Source organism: Rissa tridactyla, chromosome 4 (assembly GCF_028500815.1).
Source record: "Rissa tridactyla isolate bRisTri1 chromosome 4, bRisTri1.patW.cur.20221130, whole genome shotgun sequence".
NCBI lineage: Eukaryota > Metazoa > Chordata > Aves > Charadriiformes > Laridae > Rissa > Rissa tridactyla.
In genome coordinates this window covers 58,019,664-58,041,022 of record NC_071469.1, presented here as the reverse complement: position 1 = coordinate 58,041,022, position 21,359 = coordinate 58,019,664, and the positions used below count along the sequence as shown (strand labels likewise).

At 37.2% G+C, this 21,359-nt stretch overlaps 1 protein-coding gene across 2 annotated transcripts in view; it reads left to right on the top strand.

Annotated features, from left to right (window-relative positions):
- The window catches only part of SETD3 (SET domain containing 3, actin histidine methyltransferase), a 62,208-nt gene that overhangs the window by 20,840 nt on the left and 20,009 nt on the right, over nt 1–21,359 (top strand). For both annotated transcript variants that reach the window (XM_054198136.1, XM_054198135.1), the window contains 5 exons: nt 4,878–4,987; nt 6,594–6,686; nt 9,916–10,064; nt 11,130–11,202; nt 11,727–11,983. In XM_054198136.1, the coding sequence (XP_054054111.1) occupies nt 4,885–4,987; nt 6,594–6,686; nt 9,916–10,064; nt 11,130–11,202; nt 11,727–11,983 (675 nt within the window). In that variant the 5' untranslated portion in view covers nt 4,878–4,884. The remainder of the gene's footprint in view (nt 1–4,877; nt 4,988–6,593; nt 6,687–9,915; nt 10,065–11,129; nt 11,203–11,726; nt 11,984–21,359) is intronic.

The following is a 21,359-nucleotide window of genomic DNA, read 5'->3' as shown; positions in this document are numbered from 1 at the left end:
TTAAAAGAAAAAAAACCCACAGTATTTTGGTAGTTGTGTATACAGAACGTTTATTTAGAGTGCTTTTTCTCAGTTTATTGGTTGATAAACAAACTTTGTTCTTAGAAATGAGAAACCAAAATCCTTCAAAATAATTTCAGTTGTTCAACTTATTTATCTTAGTATTTATGAGCATCTTGATTCATATAAACGATATGTCATCACAATTTATAACTTGTAACATGGAATACACTGTGTGAGTGCTTTAATTTTCTGATGACTCTAAGATGCAGGGGATTGTGCTTAGAGGGAATGTAGAAAACCATTTGTGTGAATCAGCACAGAACTGTATTGTTCTTGGCCTGAAGATTTTGAACTCTGTCCCCAAACCTGCTGTTGGATCCATTACAGATCTGACATGATTCGTCTTAAGAGCAGAAGGGTCTAAAATAAATGTAACGGGATGGCATATGGGAGAGGGGAACACTCAAGTGAATAGATGAAATTTTTAATAAAGTCTTTGTGAAGGTAGCCTTGTGCACAACAGCTCTGTTTATCTTCTTACAATTATGAGAGCATTACAGGGAGGGGAGGGGAGCAGGGGGGGAAGGAAAAAGTGTATAGTAGGAAGACCATGAAAATAAACTTTTCTAAGTTCTTTTTGTTCTTCTATGGCTTTGTGTTAACACTATATTATGGCAGGTTGGCCATTTATATTGATCCTGTTTCCGATTTGCACTATTATAAATGCAACATGGATCTCATAATGAGCTTTACTCCCTGCTTCATATGAGCTGCAAATCTTGTGTCAAATATAATTGTTTGTGGTAGAGCAGTGTCCTTCAAGACGACGTCCAGTGTTCATTTACAAACTTCAAGGGCCTTGATCAGCCAGTGTGATTACATTGAATCTGTGGGATCTCCCCTTACTAGACTGCATGTGAGGGCTTTTCATGGTAGAAATTATTTTGGGAAAGTAAGTTATGCAACTCAAGGGGGACTGGTAAAATTAAGCAGTGCAGTTGGGTTGTTTGAGCCTCTGATACCTGCTAGAGAGAGCTAAAATACAAGGGGATACCCCTGACACCAGTCCCCACGTACTTAGGGATAGTCTTGTTCCTTGCGCTGTGTTTAGTGTCAGAAGGTGAAAGAATTTGGTTTGTTTGCCTTCCTTTTTGAAGACACGTTATAGTTTTGCCTTAGATTTTCCCATTTTATTATGAGTTGTTGTCTTTTCAGTCAGTTTTAAGCTCCTTTAATTTTGAGTTAATAAATTACATTGTTAACCTTAATTTCCTTCCCGATCATTCAAAGTTAGCATTTCAACTAAGCTTTGGGCTTGGCAGTTTCTTGCTCACTCTAGTCATAGTGGAAAATGAAAGCAACCAGGTTATGTATCTTTCCCAGTAGAAGTTTTTTAAAATATAGCATTTGTATTTAAAAGATCTGCCCTATACAGTTACTTAACATATGGATTGTAATTGTTTCAGCCTTGATCAGTGTGGAGAAGCAGCTTTTCAGCTGCCGGTTGATACATTCCAGTGTTAATACCAGCTGAACAAAACTTTTTGATAGAGTATGGGAGGAAACGCTTCATTTTGGGTAAGCTAGCTACGCTGACCAGGGATAAAAGGACCCCTTTTATATAAACAGAGTGCTTAGAACACCTGGAATCCCAAGTACTACTTCTGTACGGTGATTTTTAGCATTTTTATGGATTTTACTGTGCAGCGTGTGATAACTTAAAGCTGCTATGGCTGAAGTGATCTTAATGACCCAGGGAGTAGAAATCTTTCAGATGTCTAAAGTTACCTGAATGTGTCTGACTTCGCTCTCACTGCTAAGTGATGACATAGAATCTTCTATACTGTATAGGAAGATACTATATACCATATAGACTACGTACGCTTCCCACATAGAGGTGAAAGCATCAGTTGCAGTAACATGTAGAATCATAGAAAGATGTAGATGGGAAGGGACCTCTGGAGATTGAGAGGCTCAATTTTCTGCTTTAACTTCAAAGTTAAATCAGGTTGCTTAGGGACTTGCTGAGTCAAATTTTTAAATTCTCCAGGGTTGCTTGGAGATGGAATTAAATCTCCATCCTGTTTCAGTGCTCAACTACCCTCACAATGAAGAGTTTTCTTATATCTCTTTGGAATTTCCCATGCTTATCATGTGGTTGTTGTGTGTTGACCTTTTGCTGTGCATGCCTGAGAAGAGTCTGCCTCCACCCTTTATATAATGCCCCATTACATAGGTGCAGGCAGTAGTGGGCTTCTTTTATTCTCCAGAGTGAACAAACCCAACTCCCTTGTTATGTCTTTCATCCCATGTGTCAACCCTTTTGCTATTTTAATGGCCTTCCTCTGGATGTGCTCCAGTTTGCCAGTACCTCCTGTGCTGCATGACCCAAAACTGTACAGTACTCTAAATGTGGCTCCACCAGTGCCAAGCAGAAGGGAATAATTACTTCCCTTGACCTGCCGTTTGTGCTCTTGCATGTGCAGCTCGAACTACAGTTAGTTTTCATTGCTTTAAGGGTGCACTGCTGGCTTATGTTCAACTTGCTGTCAGCTAGAGTCTCCAAGTCCTTTTCTGCAGAGCTGCTGCCAGGCCAGTCTGCAGCTGTAATGCTGTATAAGGTTTTTTCCTTCCCGAACGCAGGACGCTTAACATTTGTCTTTGTTTAACTTTATAAACTTTCTGTTGGCCACTTCCTCCAGTTTGTTGAGTCCTCCTTAATGGTGGCCCTGCTCTCCAACATGTTGACTGCTTTCCCTGTTGCATATATTCTATAAATTTGCTGAGGATGCATTCTGTCCTAGCATCCAAATCTGATGAAGATGTTGCCCAGTGTTGACCACTGAGGATTACTGTGTCTAACCAGTTGGCAGTTACTTACAGTTATTGACCACAATTCTTTGAACCTCATGGTCCAAAGAATGTTTTGTCCACCTTGTATGTCCATGTCTCCTCAGTTTGACAACCAAGATGCTATGGAAGATAGTGTTAAAAGCCTTGCTTAAGTCAAAGCAACTGGCAACTACCAATTCTCCTTGGTCCTTAGAACCACTTATTTCTTCAGAAGGCAGTCAGGTTGGTTGTACACGGTTTACCTTTAGAAGTCTATTGTCTGATCCCAGTAACATTCATGTTCATCGTGCCTGGAAATAGCTTCCCTTTAGGACTTGCTCTGTTTTGTACAGCAAATGAGGTGAGACTGACTGCTGTCTAGTTTCCTAGATCCTTTATCTTCTCCTTCACCCACCTTGCTTTTCAGTTGGGTTCTGTTTGTTTAAGTTACCTGTTTCCTGTCATAGGCAATCACCAGGACTTTTCAAAGACAATAGCCAGCAACCTTGCAGTGACATCAGGTAGCTTTCTCAGTCCCTTGTATGTTTCCTGTCTGGTCCTACATACTTGGGTAGGTCCAGCTTACCTAAATAGCCTTTTAACTTTGATAGCTCCTCTCCCTCAAGCTTTGCTGCTAGATGCAGAAACCTGGGAAGCCTGATAGCAGACCTGGCTGCTAAAAAGACCATGCCCAAGGTGTTGGGTACCTCAACTTTTTCTGTACCTTTCATCACTAGGTTGCTTTCCAATTTAGCAGCTCAATTACACAAAATGTCTTTTGCTGATGGTGTATCTGTAGAAGCATTTCTTCTTGCCTTTCACATCCCTCTTCAATATCAACTCCAGACAAGCTTCAGCCTCCCTAATTTAATCTCTGCTGGCCCAGACAGTGCATCTATTTTCTCCTCCTGTTGCCTGTCCTCACTTACACTTTACATACGTTTGTTTCATTTGAGCTCAGTTGGTGAGGAGTCCCATGTACTGGGACTGGCCCCAGCAGCTCTCCTGTTGTGCCTGCAGATTTTCTTGCCTGTTGGGAAGGCTTGATTTTGTGCTCCAAGAAGAGAGTTCAGGAAGATGGCTGGCTGTCATGGGCTCCTTTGTAGCTTCCCAGGGCATTCTGCTCACCGTTCCCTGAGCAAGCCCCAACTCTACTGTTGCGAGTCCAGAATCTTTAGTCTGCTTCTTTCCTTCCTTTCTTTATCAAGATCTTACACTACCATTTCACAATTACTTCATCCAAGGCTGCCGTTGGCCACCATATGCATGAGCAGTTCTTCCTTATTCACGAGTACCAGGTCCTGTGCAACCCCTCCCCTAGAACGCTGTTCTGCGCTGGCATCAAAAATTACTCCCAGTGCATGCAAGAAATTCCCTGGATATTTCACACCCTGCTACACCGCCCTTCCAGTAGATGTTGTATGATTTAAGTCTTCTATGAGAACAAGGGGCTCTGAATATTGGAAAACCAGCCTAGGACGATGTTCTATTTATTGTGATAACTGAAAATAAGTTTTCCTTAACTAGTTGTATTGAACCACAAGCAGCTGCTGCTAAGATATACATATGATATATTGATTTTATTTTGAAATGAAACACTTAATTTTCTATTCATATTACTATTTTATTATTTTAGTGCAGTTACAAATACTAATTCAGCTAATGTCTGCATTGCAGTTAATGAGGTAAAATAACCTGGTTTTATATAGCATAGATGCTTTGGTATCCGTAATAGTTGTTTATAACTAATGAATCTGTAAGTGATGGGAATTCTTTTTTTTCTCTGCAAGATTTCCAGTTTCTAGTTACCCTGAGGTAATTAATATGCAACTACATGAAATGTTGCTTCTGATTGCACTGAATGGTTGTCTCACATTGAGGCCATGCAAATAATACTTGCATTTATATATGTACCAGAACCAACTCATCATCCTCTTTTTTCTTTTTTTTAAGTGACTAATAAGAGAAGATCTTGTCCATTCATCATTATTGTATTTCGTTTCTTAGTAATTGGTGACAGTGTGCTTCTTAATCTGTTTTAGTTGGAAGATGGGGAAGAAGAGCCGAGTAAAAACTCAGAAGTCAGGTACAGGAGCCACAGCGACAGTATCTCCAAAGGAAATGTTGAATCTAATTAGCGAGTTACTGCAAAGTAAGTTTAATTTTTATGTCTCTGGGAAAAGGGATGGCGTACAGGCCACTCAAAAATGTTCTCTTGTTGAAGTCAATGAATTCTCTTCATTTCCTGTAAGTGGCCAAGCTTGCTATTTCAACTTGCTTAACATAGTATAGTATGTATCTCATAGTATCTATCTCTGATAGTATATACCATTATTGGTTTATTTAATTGCCTATGTATTGGACATACAATATTTCTGGCAGCTTTTGGCTTTATTTCTCAACAGAAGCATAAATAATGGGTAAGATTGGATCAAAAAAAACTACTATAGAGAACTTGACATTGAAACTTTGTAAAAAATGTTTTTCTTTAAGCCTCAAGAATTGCGTATTTCTGTTTATCATTTGAACAGTACTTTGAGGAGATATTAGAGAAATTAACTGTGGAAAGCAGGAATACAATTCGGTTGAACTGCATTGGTATTTTTGTTGCTTAAATAAAATTTTTTGTTGTTGCTGGTGCTTGGAAACTTTTTGTGGTACTTAGTTCTTGTGTATTGACAAAAGGTTGTTTCACTTTTTGAGGAACTTGGAACTCATCCATTATTTCTAGTAAATATGAAAAGCATAGCATAATTTCATATGATGATGCTAAAATACTGTTTGCTCTTTCTACTGTCATTAGTAAGTGTGCTGAGCTACACTTTTTGTTGAAACAGAAGTCCAGATTTTCATATCCTGGACACATCTTAATGTTGCCTTAGAAAATTAGAATTTTTCTTCAGCATTGCTCACAAAGAGGAGACAAGGAGTTGGCAGAGCTGTTTGATGCTTATGCTACAATTGGCCTCTGCTTTGCTACCAAAAATAAAACATAGATCTGATTTTCTAAGCAAAGACAAGTATCAGCTGTTCTTTTTGTCAAGCTTCCATATTTTATTCAATGCAAAGATTTTTTCAAATCAGTTGAGCAAGGTAATCTTCAGCTGTCCACTTGGATTTATGCGGCTTAGATCAAGAAATCCACATACTGGCATTTAGCATATTGTCAGAGACACTGTGGATATAATCTAAAGCTAAAGCTTGGCTAAGCGTTCCTTTGCTTGTCCTTCCAGTATGCATGCTTCTATGAAAACCATATTGACTAGGCAGGTCAAATGTATGTACCAGCAAATTTCTCAATTACTTAAGGTAAGGTCTGTGCTATTATCTGCTTTCATTACAAGAACGATGGCAAGCAGGCTAATCTAAACAGTGTGTTTTGCTTGGGTTATTGAAAACAGAGACTATCTACTTAATGGTCTGGTTGTTTATCTTTTTTTTTCTTCCTAGCTTTTTAAACATTTGATGTGTCTTAAATCTGAAGGAATATTAAAAAAAAGAAAAGAAAATAACTTGAAGCAAGTTACGCTGTGAAAATTTTAAAAGTATCTATTAATTACATGTCAAGGAATGGGATGTTTGTAACAGTGGAGATTATAGTGTTTACCATGTAAACATGTTTGAAGGACAAGTAATACTAAGGTTCAGTTACAGTTTCTGTGAAACCATGACGTTTTCTCTGTTGTTAAAATATATATATATATACACACACACACTTTATTAAAGAAAACATTTTTGTTTGGCATTTTTACTTCCAGAATGCAGCAGTCCTACCCCAGGTCCCGGTAAGGAATGGGAAGAATATGTACAGATTCGTTCACTTGTTGAGAAAATTCGCAAAAAACAAAAAGGTAAATGTGAAAGACTGTAAGATAAGGGTGGCTCAGAGTATTGATTTGCCTAAAGAATTGTCTGTTGACAGCGAAAAGGATTATTTTCTTTGTTGTTGGTATATAAATATCAGGCAATCGTATTATTTTGGGATAAAAATCTTACTTCTCTGACATGCAGTTGCTTTTTACACTTGCAAATGTTTCTGAAATATTCTGGTGGGCATGACTACTGGCATTAACCATTTTAATACTTATAATTCTGAGTGAATATCGCAGACAGGTGATCTTGTGATAGTTCTGTTCAATAAGTAGAAAAAAGAGCTTGAGACTGTAATAATACAATAATATGAAGGACTATAAGTAAAAATTGTTTGAGAATATAGGCCTTTTATAACTATTTTATTTTAACCTGAACGCTTTACTGGAAATGTAAACTGTTCTGCAATTCAACATCATGACATTAAATTATACTTAAAAAATAAATGTAAGTGCACAAAATAAATACATCAGTTATCTATCTGCTACAAATCAAGCACATAATTAAAATAAAGAAATGCTTATGGTACCACAGTTAATATAGAGTTTTATTGCCAATTTTCCTAAGTTTAAGGTGTACTTATTTTTCAGATCAGAACAGTTTTCTTCTGGTATGTTTTGCAACAACTTACCGTTGTTGATACTTCATTTTCATAGTAGCTCTGTTTTTATTTGGAGATAGGCTCTAAAAAATGCTTTTCCTGTAATTTTAGTAAAAGTAATCTTTTTTTATGACTGTTGTATTTTAATGGCAGAGAAATAACAATTCTTTCTTCTCTGATATTTATATGGTGATGGTAAGAAAGCCAGACTGTATTTACAATGGAGCTTGAGTGTTCATGTACTTGCTTGAAAAAGCAGAAGACTGTACTTACATGCTTGAAATGTCCTTTTCATACCTGTTTTTAATACTTTTGACTAACATATAAGAATCTTACTTCATGAAAGGGCTTATAGACCTCTGAACATTGGTTACTGGCAGAGCGCATATGGAAGAATAAATGATACTGTTTGAGTGACTGCATCCTGTAGCTCTGTAGAGGTGAACTTGAGTCATTGTTTTGCTGTTCTGTTACTTCTATAAATGTATGGTACATGTCCTGGTTTTTATGATGTAATACATGTGTTATGCTAAAACATAATTCAGGTTAACAAGAACAGAGTTAGCGTTGGAGTTGGGCTATATGCTGTATGTATCTTCTGTGCCACAAATATCAAAACATTCATGGTGAAAATGGGTGCTGGTGGAAGTGGTAGAATTAGTATAATAGTATTATGTTAACAGAGCATATTTTTTTTTCCTTGAAAGATGCAAAACCTACTAACTATAGCGCCGTTGACATACAAATGGCTTTTAATGTAACATTTTTACAGACGCTGTGAGTATGAATACTGTGGTGTTCTTTCAAAACTATTTTTAATGGAACATAGTAATTTATACTACAAGGTTTTCAAGCTTAATAAAAGCTTTAAACAATTAGAAAGGGAAGTATAAATTGCTTTGGGGAACTCTGAGATGTACAATTGAATATATGTTGCCTGAAGTGTCATACTTTATGCTTTTCTTGAATAGCACACTGGGTTGCAGAAAATGAACTAAAATGATCTTGATTATAGAAAACTCTTAATTTGAAAACTGAGTATTTTTACTTTCTAAAATTTTTCCTTGTTTAACTCATTAGCAAAATTTTAAATAAAGCTAATTTTTCAATACAGATTTTCATCAGTATAGCTGTATTTTGTTCAGTATAGAAATAAATTGTTTCCCAATAGTGCTTGTAATTTGAAGGAGTTACTCTTCTCTTTGATTTGGAAAAATGTAGGAAGTATTGGACCACATCATATATGAGGAACAGAGGTAGAATTTCAGAGATGCTTACAGAATGCTTCCAGATACCAGCTGGACGTTAAAAGCTTCCAGTAGCCCTATACAGTAATCAAGGCTGGATATCAAAAGAGCAAAGTCCTGGAAAGTATAAACACCTATCAAGTTCTGTAGAAGCTAATGAAACTAGTCTTACTAGAGTTCTGAGGCCTTAGCTCTGAATATGTTCCACAGAAAATAGTATACTGAAGGGAGTATGAAATAAAGGAGAAATGCCAGCTTTTCAAAAAAAATAACCAAACAAACATCAAAACACCATGCACCATATTGTCATTGCATTCAAAAAAATACTCTATCAATAGCAAGTTTTTATACTGCATCATCAAAGGCTGTTCTTTTAGATGATACTTGCACTTTTATGTTAACTGCAGATTTGATTGGTTGTGGGGCTTGAAATGCATGATTCGGAGAGGGAGGAATATTTCAAATACACTAATGCTACTTTCTCAATCCTTTTAATCTAAAGATACATTTATCACCTGTGCTTAACCAAAATATTTTTGAATGTAAGCAACTTGCTGATGATGTTTGGTCACTCATAACTCATAAAATGGCCTGAGCATTCCAGGGACGTCTGGACACTTTTAATGTGATCTGAGACTAGAGTTTGGGTTGAAGAGAACACAGAGGCAAAGAGGTAGGAGTGGAGCTGGCTGAGTGTAGCTGGGAACTATAATGCATAGGCTCAAATCCAATGACAGTAAAGGGGAAACCTGAGGAAATTAATGAGGCTTGCAATTTCGTTGTTGGACCACGTGCCTGTTGGAAAAGCAAAGTGTAAAAATTTGGACAAACTCTGTGATGTCAGGAGGATGATCAGTCCTCAATTTTAGTAGATCAGTATGCTACAGGAAAAAGCTAACTGCCTTGTATGTGAGAGAAGGAGCTTGAGATCTGCTTATCATTTCCAGGGCTGAATTAATGAAGCTGCAGCTTGCCTCTCAAATTCCTCCTTGTGTCTGTATTAACATGTTGTGGTGATTGCATTTATCATGACTATTAAGCTGGGAAATATTTTCGTTCAGCTTATTTAAAAGGGGAAGAGGACGGGAGCTTCATATTTCATCACAGCTCACTTTAGGTGGCTGTGTTTTTCAGATGACTGGTAAGCCAATTTGGCAGAATATTTAAGTGCATGAAAATTGGGTACGACATTAGTATACAATTGAGTAACACTTAACAAAGACCAGTTCTGACTCGGCTACTTCAAAGTAGAACTGCTGTGGCATAGCAGGTAGCGTTTTACATGTGGTTTTATATTGAACTTCTTTGTCTTTCTATATGCTCTTATTTCTGCATTTGTTTTTTAATAAATTGTGTATATAGGTTTGTCTGTTGTCTTTGATGGAAAAAGAGATGACTATTTCCCTGAATTGATAAAGTGGGCAACTGAAAATGGAGCATCTACAGAGGGTTTTGAAATAGCTAACTTTGAAGAGGAGGGGTTTGGTTTGAAAGCAACAAGAGAGATAAAAGTAAGTATGTGAGCGTTTGACTTTGATTAGAAAATTGTGTTTGGAATGTAACTGCAGAGCTCTGAAACACCACCTTTCCTTTCCCCTTTGACTGCCTCTGAAGCTGCTGTTCTGAAATGCTCTCAACTCAGCGTCCTTGACAAATAAACTTATTGATAAAATTGGGTATTATTTTGATGACTATTGGATAGTACTGTGAAATTTTTAATCAGTCTTTTTCTTTCCTCTATGTTGCCTCTACTGTTTATCTAATCATCAGAGTATTCTATCCCATTGATGTATACCTCTCTTCCATGATTTTAAACTACTTAGTCTCTTATGTGCTTCTTTTATGTCCCTTCTTTTAAAGCACTGGTCTTTTTGCCTCAGAAAGAGGTATTTGCAATACTTATTTTCCAGTGAAAATTAAAAAAACCCCAAAATTACATGATAATTGTAAAGATCATCAGGTAAGGAATATAGACGCACACGGTTAAAAAGTAAGCATTTGAGATTGCCTCTTACCATTCCCATTTTACAGATGGGGAACAGCTTTGAAGAACAATCAGCTGTTGTAGAAAGAATATTAGAAAACAAACATTATATTCATTTTAAGGCTTTAGTAGCACATAGTTAATAAGTCTAGCACTACTGGTTGATAAAAATCCTGAACAATTCTTCTAAAATAAGAATGGGCAACGTGAAAAAACCTCTACTGTGATAAAGTATTTGATCACATAATTAATAGCAATATAATGTATCGGTATAATGGTAGCTTTGAGGTTGTGTGGGCAATCTACATGGTAGCAATTACAAACTGAAGCACTTTATTTTGTAATCTAGGTGTCATTGTTTTAAGCTTTGTGTAATGCAGATTGAGACATTTGGTTACCACAATATGAAACATACCATTTTTGTTTAATTTGCAATGAAAAAGAAGGAAGATTTCTGATTCAGAATAATTTCTTTTTTTGTTTTTTTTTTTATTTAAAACAACATGTAATTTAAAGACAGTGCATATTTGAGACATTTGGTATATCATATAAATGCTAACTGACCTTCTGTGCATTTTTTTCCTTTCTGTAGGCTGAAGAGTTGTTTCTGTGGGTTCCTAGAAAACTGTTGATGACAGTTGAGTCAGCTAAAAATTCAGTATTAGGTAAGAGCTTAAGGAAGTTCTTAAGCAAGAAGTTGATATGGATGGGATCGTGCAGTAGGAGAATTTCTTTTTTTAGCTGATCTCCTTTATTACAGGACTTTGCTTATCATGTCGACCGTCACGTTTGGAATACCTAGAAGCTTGAAGTAGCAGTGGAAAGAATTTAATTTTCCTCTTTGTGTCTGGCTGAGCACACTAGATATCTTCCAGAAGTGCGTGTGTTATTTTGAACACATATCACATAGCTCATATAACACTTGGAGATAAAATGTTCTGAGGCACTGAGAGTATTATTCTAGTTTCTTCATGTCTTCCATCATGCAATTATACAAGAAGATTTTACTGTGTCGAATAACTTCCAGCATAATAAAGTGGGCAGATAAATATTTTTAGAAACCTGAGAAGCCTTTTTTTTTTGTTGAAAATTCTTACACATCATCTCATTGTGTTCATTTAAAGTTAATCTAGGATGATATTTTCCATGGACAATTAATTTAGTGCCTCACCTTTCTGGGTTAATCCAGGGTCCCTGTATTCTCAAGATCGAATTCTTCAAGCCATGGGCAATATAACATTGGCATTCCATCTTCTTTGTGAGCGAGCCAACCCCAATTCTTTCTGGCTGCCCTACATCCAGACGCTCCCTAGTGAATATGATACTCCTCTCTATTTTGAAGAAGATGAAGTGCAGTATCTTCAGTCAACTCAGGCCATACATGATGTTTTTAGCCAATATAAAAATACAGCTCGACAGTATGCCTATTTCTACAAAGTTATTCAGGTAAGCGTCTTAAATGTAGTATATATGTTCTCATGATGATTATTGAGGAAGGTGTGAAAACAGTGATGCTAAATAATAGAGCAAGTGTATTGCTCTTAAAGGTTTGAATCATTAAAGCAATTTCTTGCTGTTTTTTGAACTTCTGTTAAAATTTCACAGTTCAGTAGGATTATGAATATCTAAGAATGTATTTAGTTGGTTGAGAGGAGTGATTACTGCCCTTTGTTTGGCATTGGGTGAGGCTTCATCTGAAATACTGTACAGTTTTGGGCCCACCAGTACAGGAAACACGTTGACAAACTGGAATGAGATCAGAGGAGGGCTGTTAAGATGTCATTTGCTTCTGCCCTTTATCCATACAAGGACAGAGTGAGGGAGCTGGATTTGTTTATTCTGGGGAAAAGGAGATAAGGGATGATCCAATTATTGTTTTCAAATTGCTACTGGTAGCCAGACTCCAGAAGTTTGCCTGTGGGAAGCTGTGCTAGATGACCTGCAGAGATCTACAACCTGTGCCTCTAGGACTGTTTGAAAAATGTATCGTTCACAGTGAACACAGTAAAATTATAATTGTTTATTGACATAGAATAAAACCATTGCATATGTTGTATTTCCAGTGACTGTGGATTAACTGTCGTTTTCTATTCTATGTAACATAATTATTTTGATTGCTTTCAAATACAAAGATAAACCCATCTGGTAGTGAATTTCAGTGTGGGGGGGCTTGAGGTGGGTGAACTTTTCATCATGTTCTGAAGTAATGATTTAAATTGAGTTTCTAAGATAGAACTGTTACTCTGAGTGATGTCTAGATATAATTGATGTTGTAAGTGAATGGTGATGTGTTGTTGTCAAGGTAGTGCTCAATGTCCAAACATCCAGAGCTTTTTGTGGCACAATCTGTGTAAAAAGCGTATGACTCTACGTACTGAATTTCCACAGTTGTGTGATCTAGGGATATTTTTTTTGGCCATAGGAGAGGTCATAAGACATAAAGCAATTCTGTTCTCCTTTAACGTTATCGGAGTTCCAGAGCTTTTCTATTAACTATTTTAAGTAAATTTTGCTTAGCTGTTTAGTGTTTGAAGAACCTCCTGTGTTTCAAACACAGAGTCAATTTACCAAGTATAAAGAGCGGAGGGATATGTTTTGAAAATTAAAGTCACTGAAAATAGTAGGTGAAAACCAAATAAGAGTAGGGTAGGAAAAATGGCTTTAATATCAGGAAGGAAAAAAATTCTTCCTTCCAGGTGTCACAATTCATGAAATTACAGTTTAGCCAACTCTCTTTTTTTGCCATGTGCTATTCTGGGCTGCCAGTTGACACATGACCTTCCAGCTTTCACTTTTTTTCTCAAAGTATACTGCCTGAGCAAACAGAACTCCTAAATTTTATTTATTTAGAGTATCTTTTTACCCCTAAATACTTCTACTGTTTTTAAAGAGTTATTAACGGAATATAGTGTAACTATGTTCTAACTCTTCCAACCGCTAGTGCTCATGCTCTTGCAGTACTTAATTAGATAGCTAAGCTATCACTATGACTAGTTCCATCATTTTCATTGACTAATCCTGCACTAGTAGCATTATGTGAGAGGTTATATGGTCACAACATTAATTAAAAAAACCCTGAAATACAGTTTTACAGAGAAATGAGATCTAGAATGACACCCTGGATTTTGACTGCCATGTGACTGCTTCTCAGTCATGGATGAATAAATGTAGACTGGTATTAAAGTGATGCAAGCACAACTGAAGAATGTATATAAAATGGAGTGGTATAACATCAATTGAAACATGAGATATCTATTATGTGAAAAGCAGCTTAAATGTTTGACAAAACATTTTTTGTTTATGAAAGTTTTATGTGGCACATAATCTGTTTAAGGATGGCAAATACACTCTATTTCTCTTACTGTCACTTAAAGCTAATCAAAGATCATTTGTATAGCTTTTAAGCTAATGTGGTCAAAGAAATGTCTCACTAACAAATAATTTCTATTCCACATCAAAGTCCCTGCTGTTGACTCTTAAGAGTAAGAAAAGGTACAGTTTGAGCAAAGAAAATAATATACATGAGATGACTTTAGGGGCAGACTGTATTTTGAGCCCCAACGAAGGTGATGTGTTGTACATCGTAACAAGCCTTTAATACTCTCATTTATATTTGCTGTTTTACATTTGCGATTTTATGGAAGCTGATATGGCAGCTGATGGAGAAAGACTTCTCAGTCTGATATTGTTGAGACTGATTCAGTTCAGTTTGATCTGCAGCAATGGGAAACCTTTGTGGAAATAGCGTTTAAATAAATGGCAGTCTTCTCTTTGAGCTTTATATTGGCATACCCAAGAAAGTATTTAGTACTGTACTGTTGCCTTCTGTATGAATTGTTAAAATGTAGGTTCTGATCACTTGTGGTCAGAAATCTAGACTAAATTTTTTTTTATTCTCCTGACAAGTGCTTTTATTGCTTATTTTATGTTCTTGTATAATATAGCCGTTGTTTCGTGTTAAATGTGAGCATGAAGGTAGATCAGGTAGGAATCATTTGCTTTATTTACTTGTTCTTTGGCGAATGAGTGGTAATAAATATTAGGTAAATTTTAGGTGTGTTCTGGTTCTTTGCTGCCATGCTTCAGCACTGCCACGTAACCACAATTTCAGCTGAATGTTTCTTCAGTATTCAGCAAATGTCACATTGGGAAGATATATAATTTCAGCTGGCTCCAGAAGTGCCAAGTGAATGTATTGGCTACTTATTATTAATGCTTTTGATAAAAACTCATGGAAAAATTTTAAAACTTTTTGATATCTGTTTCTACTCTGAAAAGGAAGAGCTTGTAATTTATGAAATGGTGGAGAAAACAAGTTCATTACAAAAAAAAAAAAAAGCCTCTTTCTTCCCTAAAACAAAGTACCATTTTTCATTATTCAGAAAAGCTGAAATGAATTTTAGTATCATCTTGCATGCACTCATATCATTTTATGAACAAAGTTGACCCACAGAATACTAGTGCTAAGGGTAATGTTTTTGGAAATTCATGAGCCATATGGAAAAGGGAAGAAGAGGTGGGGAGAGAAAAATTAATCATATAAATGAAAAAAAGCAAAGCAAAACCACTTTCTTATGAAAGGCAGTATACTCTGTAAGCTTTATGAAAATGAAAGTTAGATTTTTGTATACCATCATTCCATTTAGTACTACTACTGCTTTAGCATAAGCCCTTTAATGAAAGTTGACCTGTGTGACCAGGATTTTGATACTGCTTCAGGTACGCAGACTAATATGTCTTCTAAATTTACAAATATGCTTTTTTAATACAAAAATCTTATATTTACTTTCTTGATAGCTATTCTACTGCAGAAAGTAAAACAAGTAGCATCCTGAAATAAAAAGTTGATATTTGAAGACACTGGAAAAGGGGATATTTTGTGCAGGCAAAATACTTTAATTCCTTTGCAGCATTTTTAGTCTGCAAAACGTTTCTAATAGCCAGGAAAATAAAGGGCTAATAAATCATTTATTCAAATGCTTCATTTTTTCAAAAAGGATTGCTAGACTGCTATTAAAATAACTTGGCTTCTGATAGGTGTGCAGTTTTAAACAGTTTGACAAGCGCTGGTCTGTTTTATTTCCCCGGCTTTTCCGTAAGGGTGGCTTTCTCAGAATGCTGCAGTTCTCTCTCTCTCTCTCCAAGTGCTTAGTTTGGATACACATGAAGAATGGGCAGATTTATGCATTTCACAGCTGCTGCAAGCTAAACTGTAGTCTGGTCTGATAAGCAGAAACAGGTGGGATTTTGAGTAGACAAAAATAAACCCTTGAGCATGTTAGCCAGGCTCTATAAACCACACTGACACCTTTCTAAACATATGTAATTTGATAACTAAAAAATACTTAAAAGTTCTTACAGATGTACTTTAAAGGCATATTTGGCCTCTGCATTGCTATCAAAATACACCAGACAGTCAAAGTAGTACTTTCATCGCAGCAGACTTGTAGTTTGCAAGATGTTTTTGTAGTTTGTTCCAGAGAAGTTTTGTAAACTGCAGGGTTTTCTTTTCCCCTAGAAAGTATGCGTGTGACTTCCATTAACATTTATGGGCATTGCGTGCTTACTGCAGGGTGAACAGACCCCAAATATTTATGGCTTAATGTAAAACTTTTTGCACACTGAAATGTGGTGTAATAAGCACAAGAGGGAGCCATATAGTTTGCAGACATTCACAGTGAGTTTATATTCCTAAAGAAAATACAACCAGGTTGGAACCTTTTTTAAAAGAATATGCAATGGTCTTTGTGTTTGACTTTCAGTTGCACCTGGATGCCTGTTTGTAGTCTGCTAGAGAGAAGTTTTTGTAAATCAAAACAAGACATCAAGACAAGGAGTGCTCTTAGAGAAGGTGGAAGTGCCTGAACTCTATTTACATTTTGCACGCTATGGGTCTGAAGCAGCGTTATATCTTTCCCCCATGTATAGTAAAGGCTGTTATTAGCCGCATTACTAAAAGACAATTTTACGATAATTTTAGTGAACATTTAAAATCTGTTAAGTTGTAGGTCTGAAACTAGCAGAGCCCATTAGCTAGCCGTAGCTTTTGATATGGTAACCAGCTGTATGCATTCAGGGGCAGTCTAGGTGTAAGTAGTATCAGTATTTGACTGCTTCTCATGGGCTGGAAAAAGCCATTCAGGCTCACTTGGATCCCTGGGAAGGGGCCATCCAGTGGGACCTTGACAGGCTGGAGAAATGGGCTGACGGTTGATGAACTTCAACAAGAAGGGCAAAGTCCTGCATGTGGGGTGGAATAATGCCATGAATATGTTGGGGTCCAAGGTGAACATGGGCCAGCAGTGTGCCCTTCCAGCAAAAAGGGGTAATGGCATCCTGGGCTGCGTTAGGAGACATGTTGCCAGCAGGTTGAGGGAGATGATCATTCGCCTCTGCGCAGCACTGGTGAGGCCACAGCCAGAGTACTGTGTCCAGTTCTGGGCTCCCCAGTACAAGAGAGATTGGTAAGTAAGAATTTTAGAATTAAGCTGGATGGAGAAAGCAAAGTCACCTGTTTAAGTAACGGTTTAGCAAGTAAATTTAATTTTCTTTGACTCAGTTTTGTGTTTCTTTGCTATGTTAATAATCAAATACTTGCAAAAGCTTTCTTTGCCTTCTCTCAAGGTACTGTTACTCCAGAAGGCAGAAGCAGCCCCATGAATCACACTTTCTTTTCTTTTTTTTTTTTTTTTTAATAGAAACTATTTAGTAGAAGCCATACTTCTAGGTAGTATTTGTAGTCTGGTTTGTATCCAGTGTTCCACAGGAGCACTCTTATACCAGTTTTCTTCCTAGTGTGTATTGACATCTGGACAGTGCTTGTGAAAGTGTTATTGTAGTCCCATTGTGAATACAAACCTTGCAGTAATCTATTCAAAGATGTTTTGATCTGTTTGTTTGCACTATTGGACAGAGAACTTAATTTCCTGGAGGCTGTAATCCCTTTTGATCAGATACTAAATTTAATTTATTATTCATATAAAATTTGACTAATTGATTTAGCGTGAATGAAATTCTAAAATCCAGTTATTAGCTGTTGGGCACTGGAATATCATTTTAGCTAAGACTTTTTAACACATTAAGTTCTAGATCTCAAAATAATATTATAGCATCTTTAAAATCTGGTATCACATTTGACTCTTCAATATTGGGTATATTAGGTGAGATTTCACATCTCTAGCTTAATTTTGACACCAATTTTTGAAGTTGTGATGATACTTTCAATATGACTTATGCCACTTTTATATTATTTTTCCATAGTTTCTAATCTATCATATTCCAATAAGCATATGATTTTCCAGGTCAGTGTGAAGGAGAACGTCTGGTCTCTCTCTATACTTGGCTTTAAGATACCACCATTTAACTCCCATGTGCTAAATAATGTTTGGGTTATGCAGACAAGTGTACTCCTTAACACTCTAAACTATTCATATGTTTGGAAGTTGTTTATTATTTTTAAGTTGATATAATAGAGAATGTTTTAATGCCTCTGAAGAATTCAACTAATACGCAGTCAAAAGCAAGCGTATTTGGAAGCAGAATACAGTTTTGATCATGTACCAGGTAGGTCCTTAGGGTTCTCAGTTTTCCTCCCTACTTGATTTATACTTACTGGCACGCCAATCAAATAGCTTTTTTCAGAAGTGATGTCCGTGACACTGTAAAAAATGGGTGGAAGAAAGATGGCACAGTCGTAAACCCTATCACATCTTTCCCTTTTGTTTACTTGTCTACTATACGTGTCAGCTTAAGGGGAGATTTAAAATTCCATTGAGTGGGCAGTTACAAAGGTAAAATAGTGTTGCCATTTAGATTTGCTTTGTCTGAATTTCAACGCCTGAGTAGTTCTGCTTGATCAATAATAAATCAATAGGCACTTAATAATGGAATATATTTATGCCTTTCTGTGTTTTTCCTCTCTGTGAGGGCCAAAATATTGTATTAATCTGTTTTGCTGGCAGCAAACTGAATATTGACTGTATGCTTGTATGTACCACTTAGCGTATCTACCGTAAGGCGGTTTAGACTTTGCAAACAGGCGCCAATTTCCTGACTTTTTTGTGTCATTTCTGGTATATCCCACCCCCAGCTATGATGACAGTAACAGCAGATCCTGGGGCTTCGTTGGGCCATTCCTGTGGCTGCCCCTCTCCATCGCAGAAGCAGCTCCAGGCTTCGCTGGGTTGCATCTGTCCATCTGAGACAAATGAAGAGCTCAAGTCCTTGTGTGGGCAGGAGGTCTGCTGCCTTCTTCCCCCGTTCCTTCCTTGCCTTCCACAGGAACACGGCGACAGCTCTGGGCTTGGAGCCAGCCGGACACAGGAGGAGGTGTTTGGCTGTTCGGGCAGCATTTGCTCTTCAAACAGCTGTTCCCTATCTCCTCCAAGGAAAAGGTGGCAGGCCATATGGAGGCATCCTGTGGTCCAGATTCAGCCGATAGGCGCCAGTTGGACTGTGCTGGCCTAGATCGAAATACAGGCACGTCCCACTTGGTGTCTGCTATTCCTTACAGTGAGAATATTATAAAGTCGGAGGAGGACAGACAGGGTAAAACATATCTTTCGTTTTAGATATAGATGTTATCTTTCTTTGGACATTCATTGTTAAGATCTCCTAATCAGTAGGTTTTAATTTATTTTATGTTCTGAATGGTTTGGATTCTATTATACTAGCCTAAACGCCCTCTTTCCTCTGGAGAAACAGAGACAAACCTCAAAGCGTGTATGCCAGTGCTAAACAAAATTTGTTTCTGCACAGTGTAAGCCACATTTGGGAGGAATAATACGTTCTCTTGTTAGTATCACGGGCTTTTAAAGCATTTTTTTGGAAGACAGGGTTCTCAACCACTCTCGTAGTTGGGAATGCAGATAAGCATCTGTTTTTACAGCCAATAGACTGGAGAGGGGTTTTTTGTTTGCTTTTCTTTTGTTGCTTTTTTAACTGAGTTGCACTTTCTGGGGCAGTTGAGTTTATCCCCAGAGGTGTTGCCTGCGTCTTTTGTGGAAGTGAGTGCCTCAGCAGACATCAGGAGATCATCATGCGCTTACAAGTATACTTTCTCATATAAAGTTTGTACTTATTGTGCAGATTTAATATTTTTCCTGATATAACAGCAGTTACAAATGTTCCATAAATTTAAAATATGATAACAAGCTGATGTTTCTTAGAATGGAATACTCAAAGGATGTATTCTTTAAGTGCTGCAAAATTATACAGGGGACTTATCTTTGTTAAAATTAGTAATTTAACTAAATTACAAAGTGGATTATCCTCTTCAGTCAGACCCAATGCTAATACTCCGCACAGTAGGAGATTGATATGTTGCTAAGTAAACCAAAGTTTATTTTCTTGTACTATGGTTTGAATGCAAGTTGAAGAGGAAGTTATAAGGTTTTTAGCTTTAGATGTGTGTGCACTATAGTCCCAGTACATCTGGTTTTGGGAGTTACCATGCCCCATGTTCCATGCTGGTGGTGCAGCGTGATACCTTGGTTATAAGATGATCGTGATCCAAGCTTCCACCTAAGTGGCTCCTGATAGGATTTATCTGTAAACTTGAGTAGTTGATTCACAGGTAACAAAACTTTGGCCATACTGCATGATATTCATGCATGTTAGGAAACTCTTTGGATGTGGAGTGGTGGTGAATCGGAAATATCCCTGTCCTTTCAAAGCAGTTCACTTCAGGCTTTCCATTACAGCATTTTATTTGTGGCTTGTGATTCACTGAATTAATAATAGAGTTGTGCGATGAATTTGTGCATGAACAGAGTGCACATGTGTTGCACTAAACAAAATGAACAAGGTAAACCTTGTACCTCAGGAGGAGTCTAAAGAGTAAATGATAGGTCCTAGTACGCAGGCATAGACCTTTGCAGGGAAACTCTGTACTGTCGGTCTCTTACTGGACCTGTGTGAATAAAATACTATGGACTGAACCTGCCACTCCAAGGCTGAACATGAACACTTAACTCATATTTCCTGAGATTTACCACAGGAGATAATGGACCTAGTCTGTCTTTCTGTTTGCTGAACAGTGGACGGGAGGGACTGGGGAGACTGTCTCGTTGCAGAACATGCCCAGTCTCAGCCCAGCTTGCTCTCCCACTTCAGCCCTCCAGCCCTTAGCAGAGCTGCATTCCACTCTGATTTTGTGGAAGGACGGGAAAAAGTACAGAAAACTTGGTCACTGATTTAAATGCCATATCTGAGTGCCTTCTTTTCCAGGGAAGATTAGTATTTTAGAATTCTGTATGTTAAGAAGTATTTTGTAAATGGAGTGATCAAGAAGTGGCTGTTAAAAAGTCTATCACTGTCTTGCCTCTATTTAATTCTTCTCTGTTCCTGAGAAGCCACGAGATTGTAGGCAGGTACTTGTTTGCAGTCAGTTCAAAATTATTTCTGTGTAGTCTGTCAGCCAAATGCTAATGTCCACTTTGCATGTGAAGTGGGTTGTCAGTCCTTCAGACCCTTGAGTTAGCTGATGTCATGCTTTGAGTTGTCTGTTATGCCACTGCTGTCTCATTAACTTAAGAACAATTTTTGCAGGTAGAAGGTATGGAAAAAAGGACTGTGCAGTTAAATTCCATTGCACCAGAAGGAGTCATTCCACTCTGCTTCCGCTGCATGAATCCCCTAATAGTCTGGAACAGTGCTTTCTTGTGCATATTGGCAGAAAGTAAATAAAAATTGCTGACATAAAGAATAAGCAAGAATGTTATTTAGATTTAATAAGTTTCAATCCTGTGGTACCTTTTTAATTTTAAGATTCATTCTATTAGGTTTTGTGAAGTAGGATGATCTTTCTTCCACTGGAAAAGTC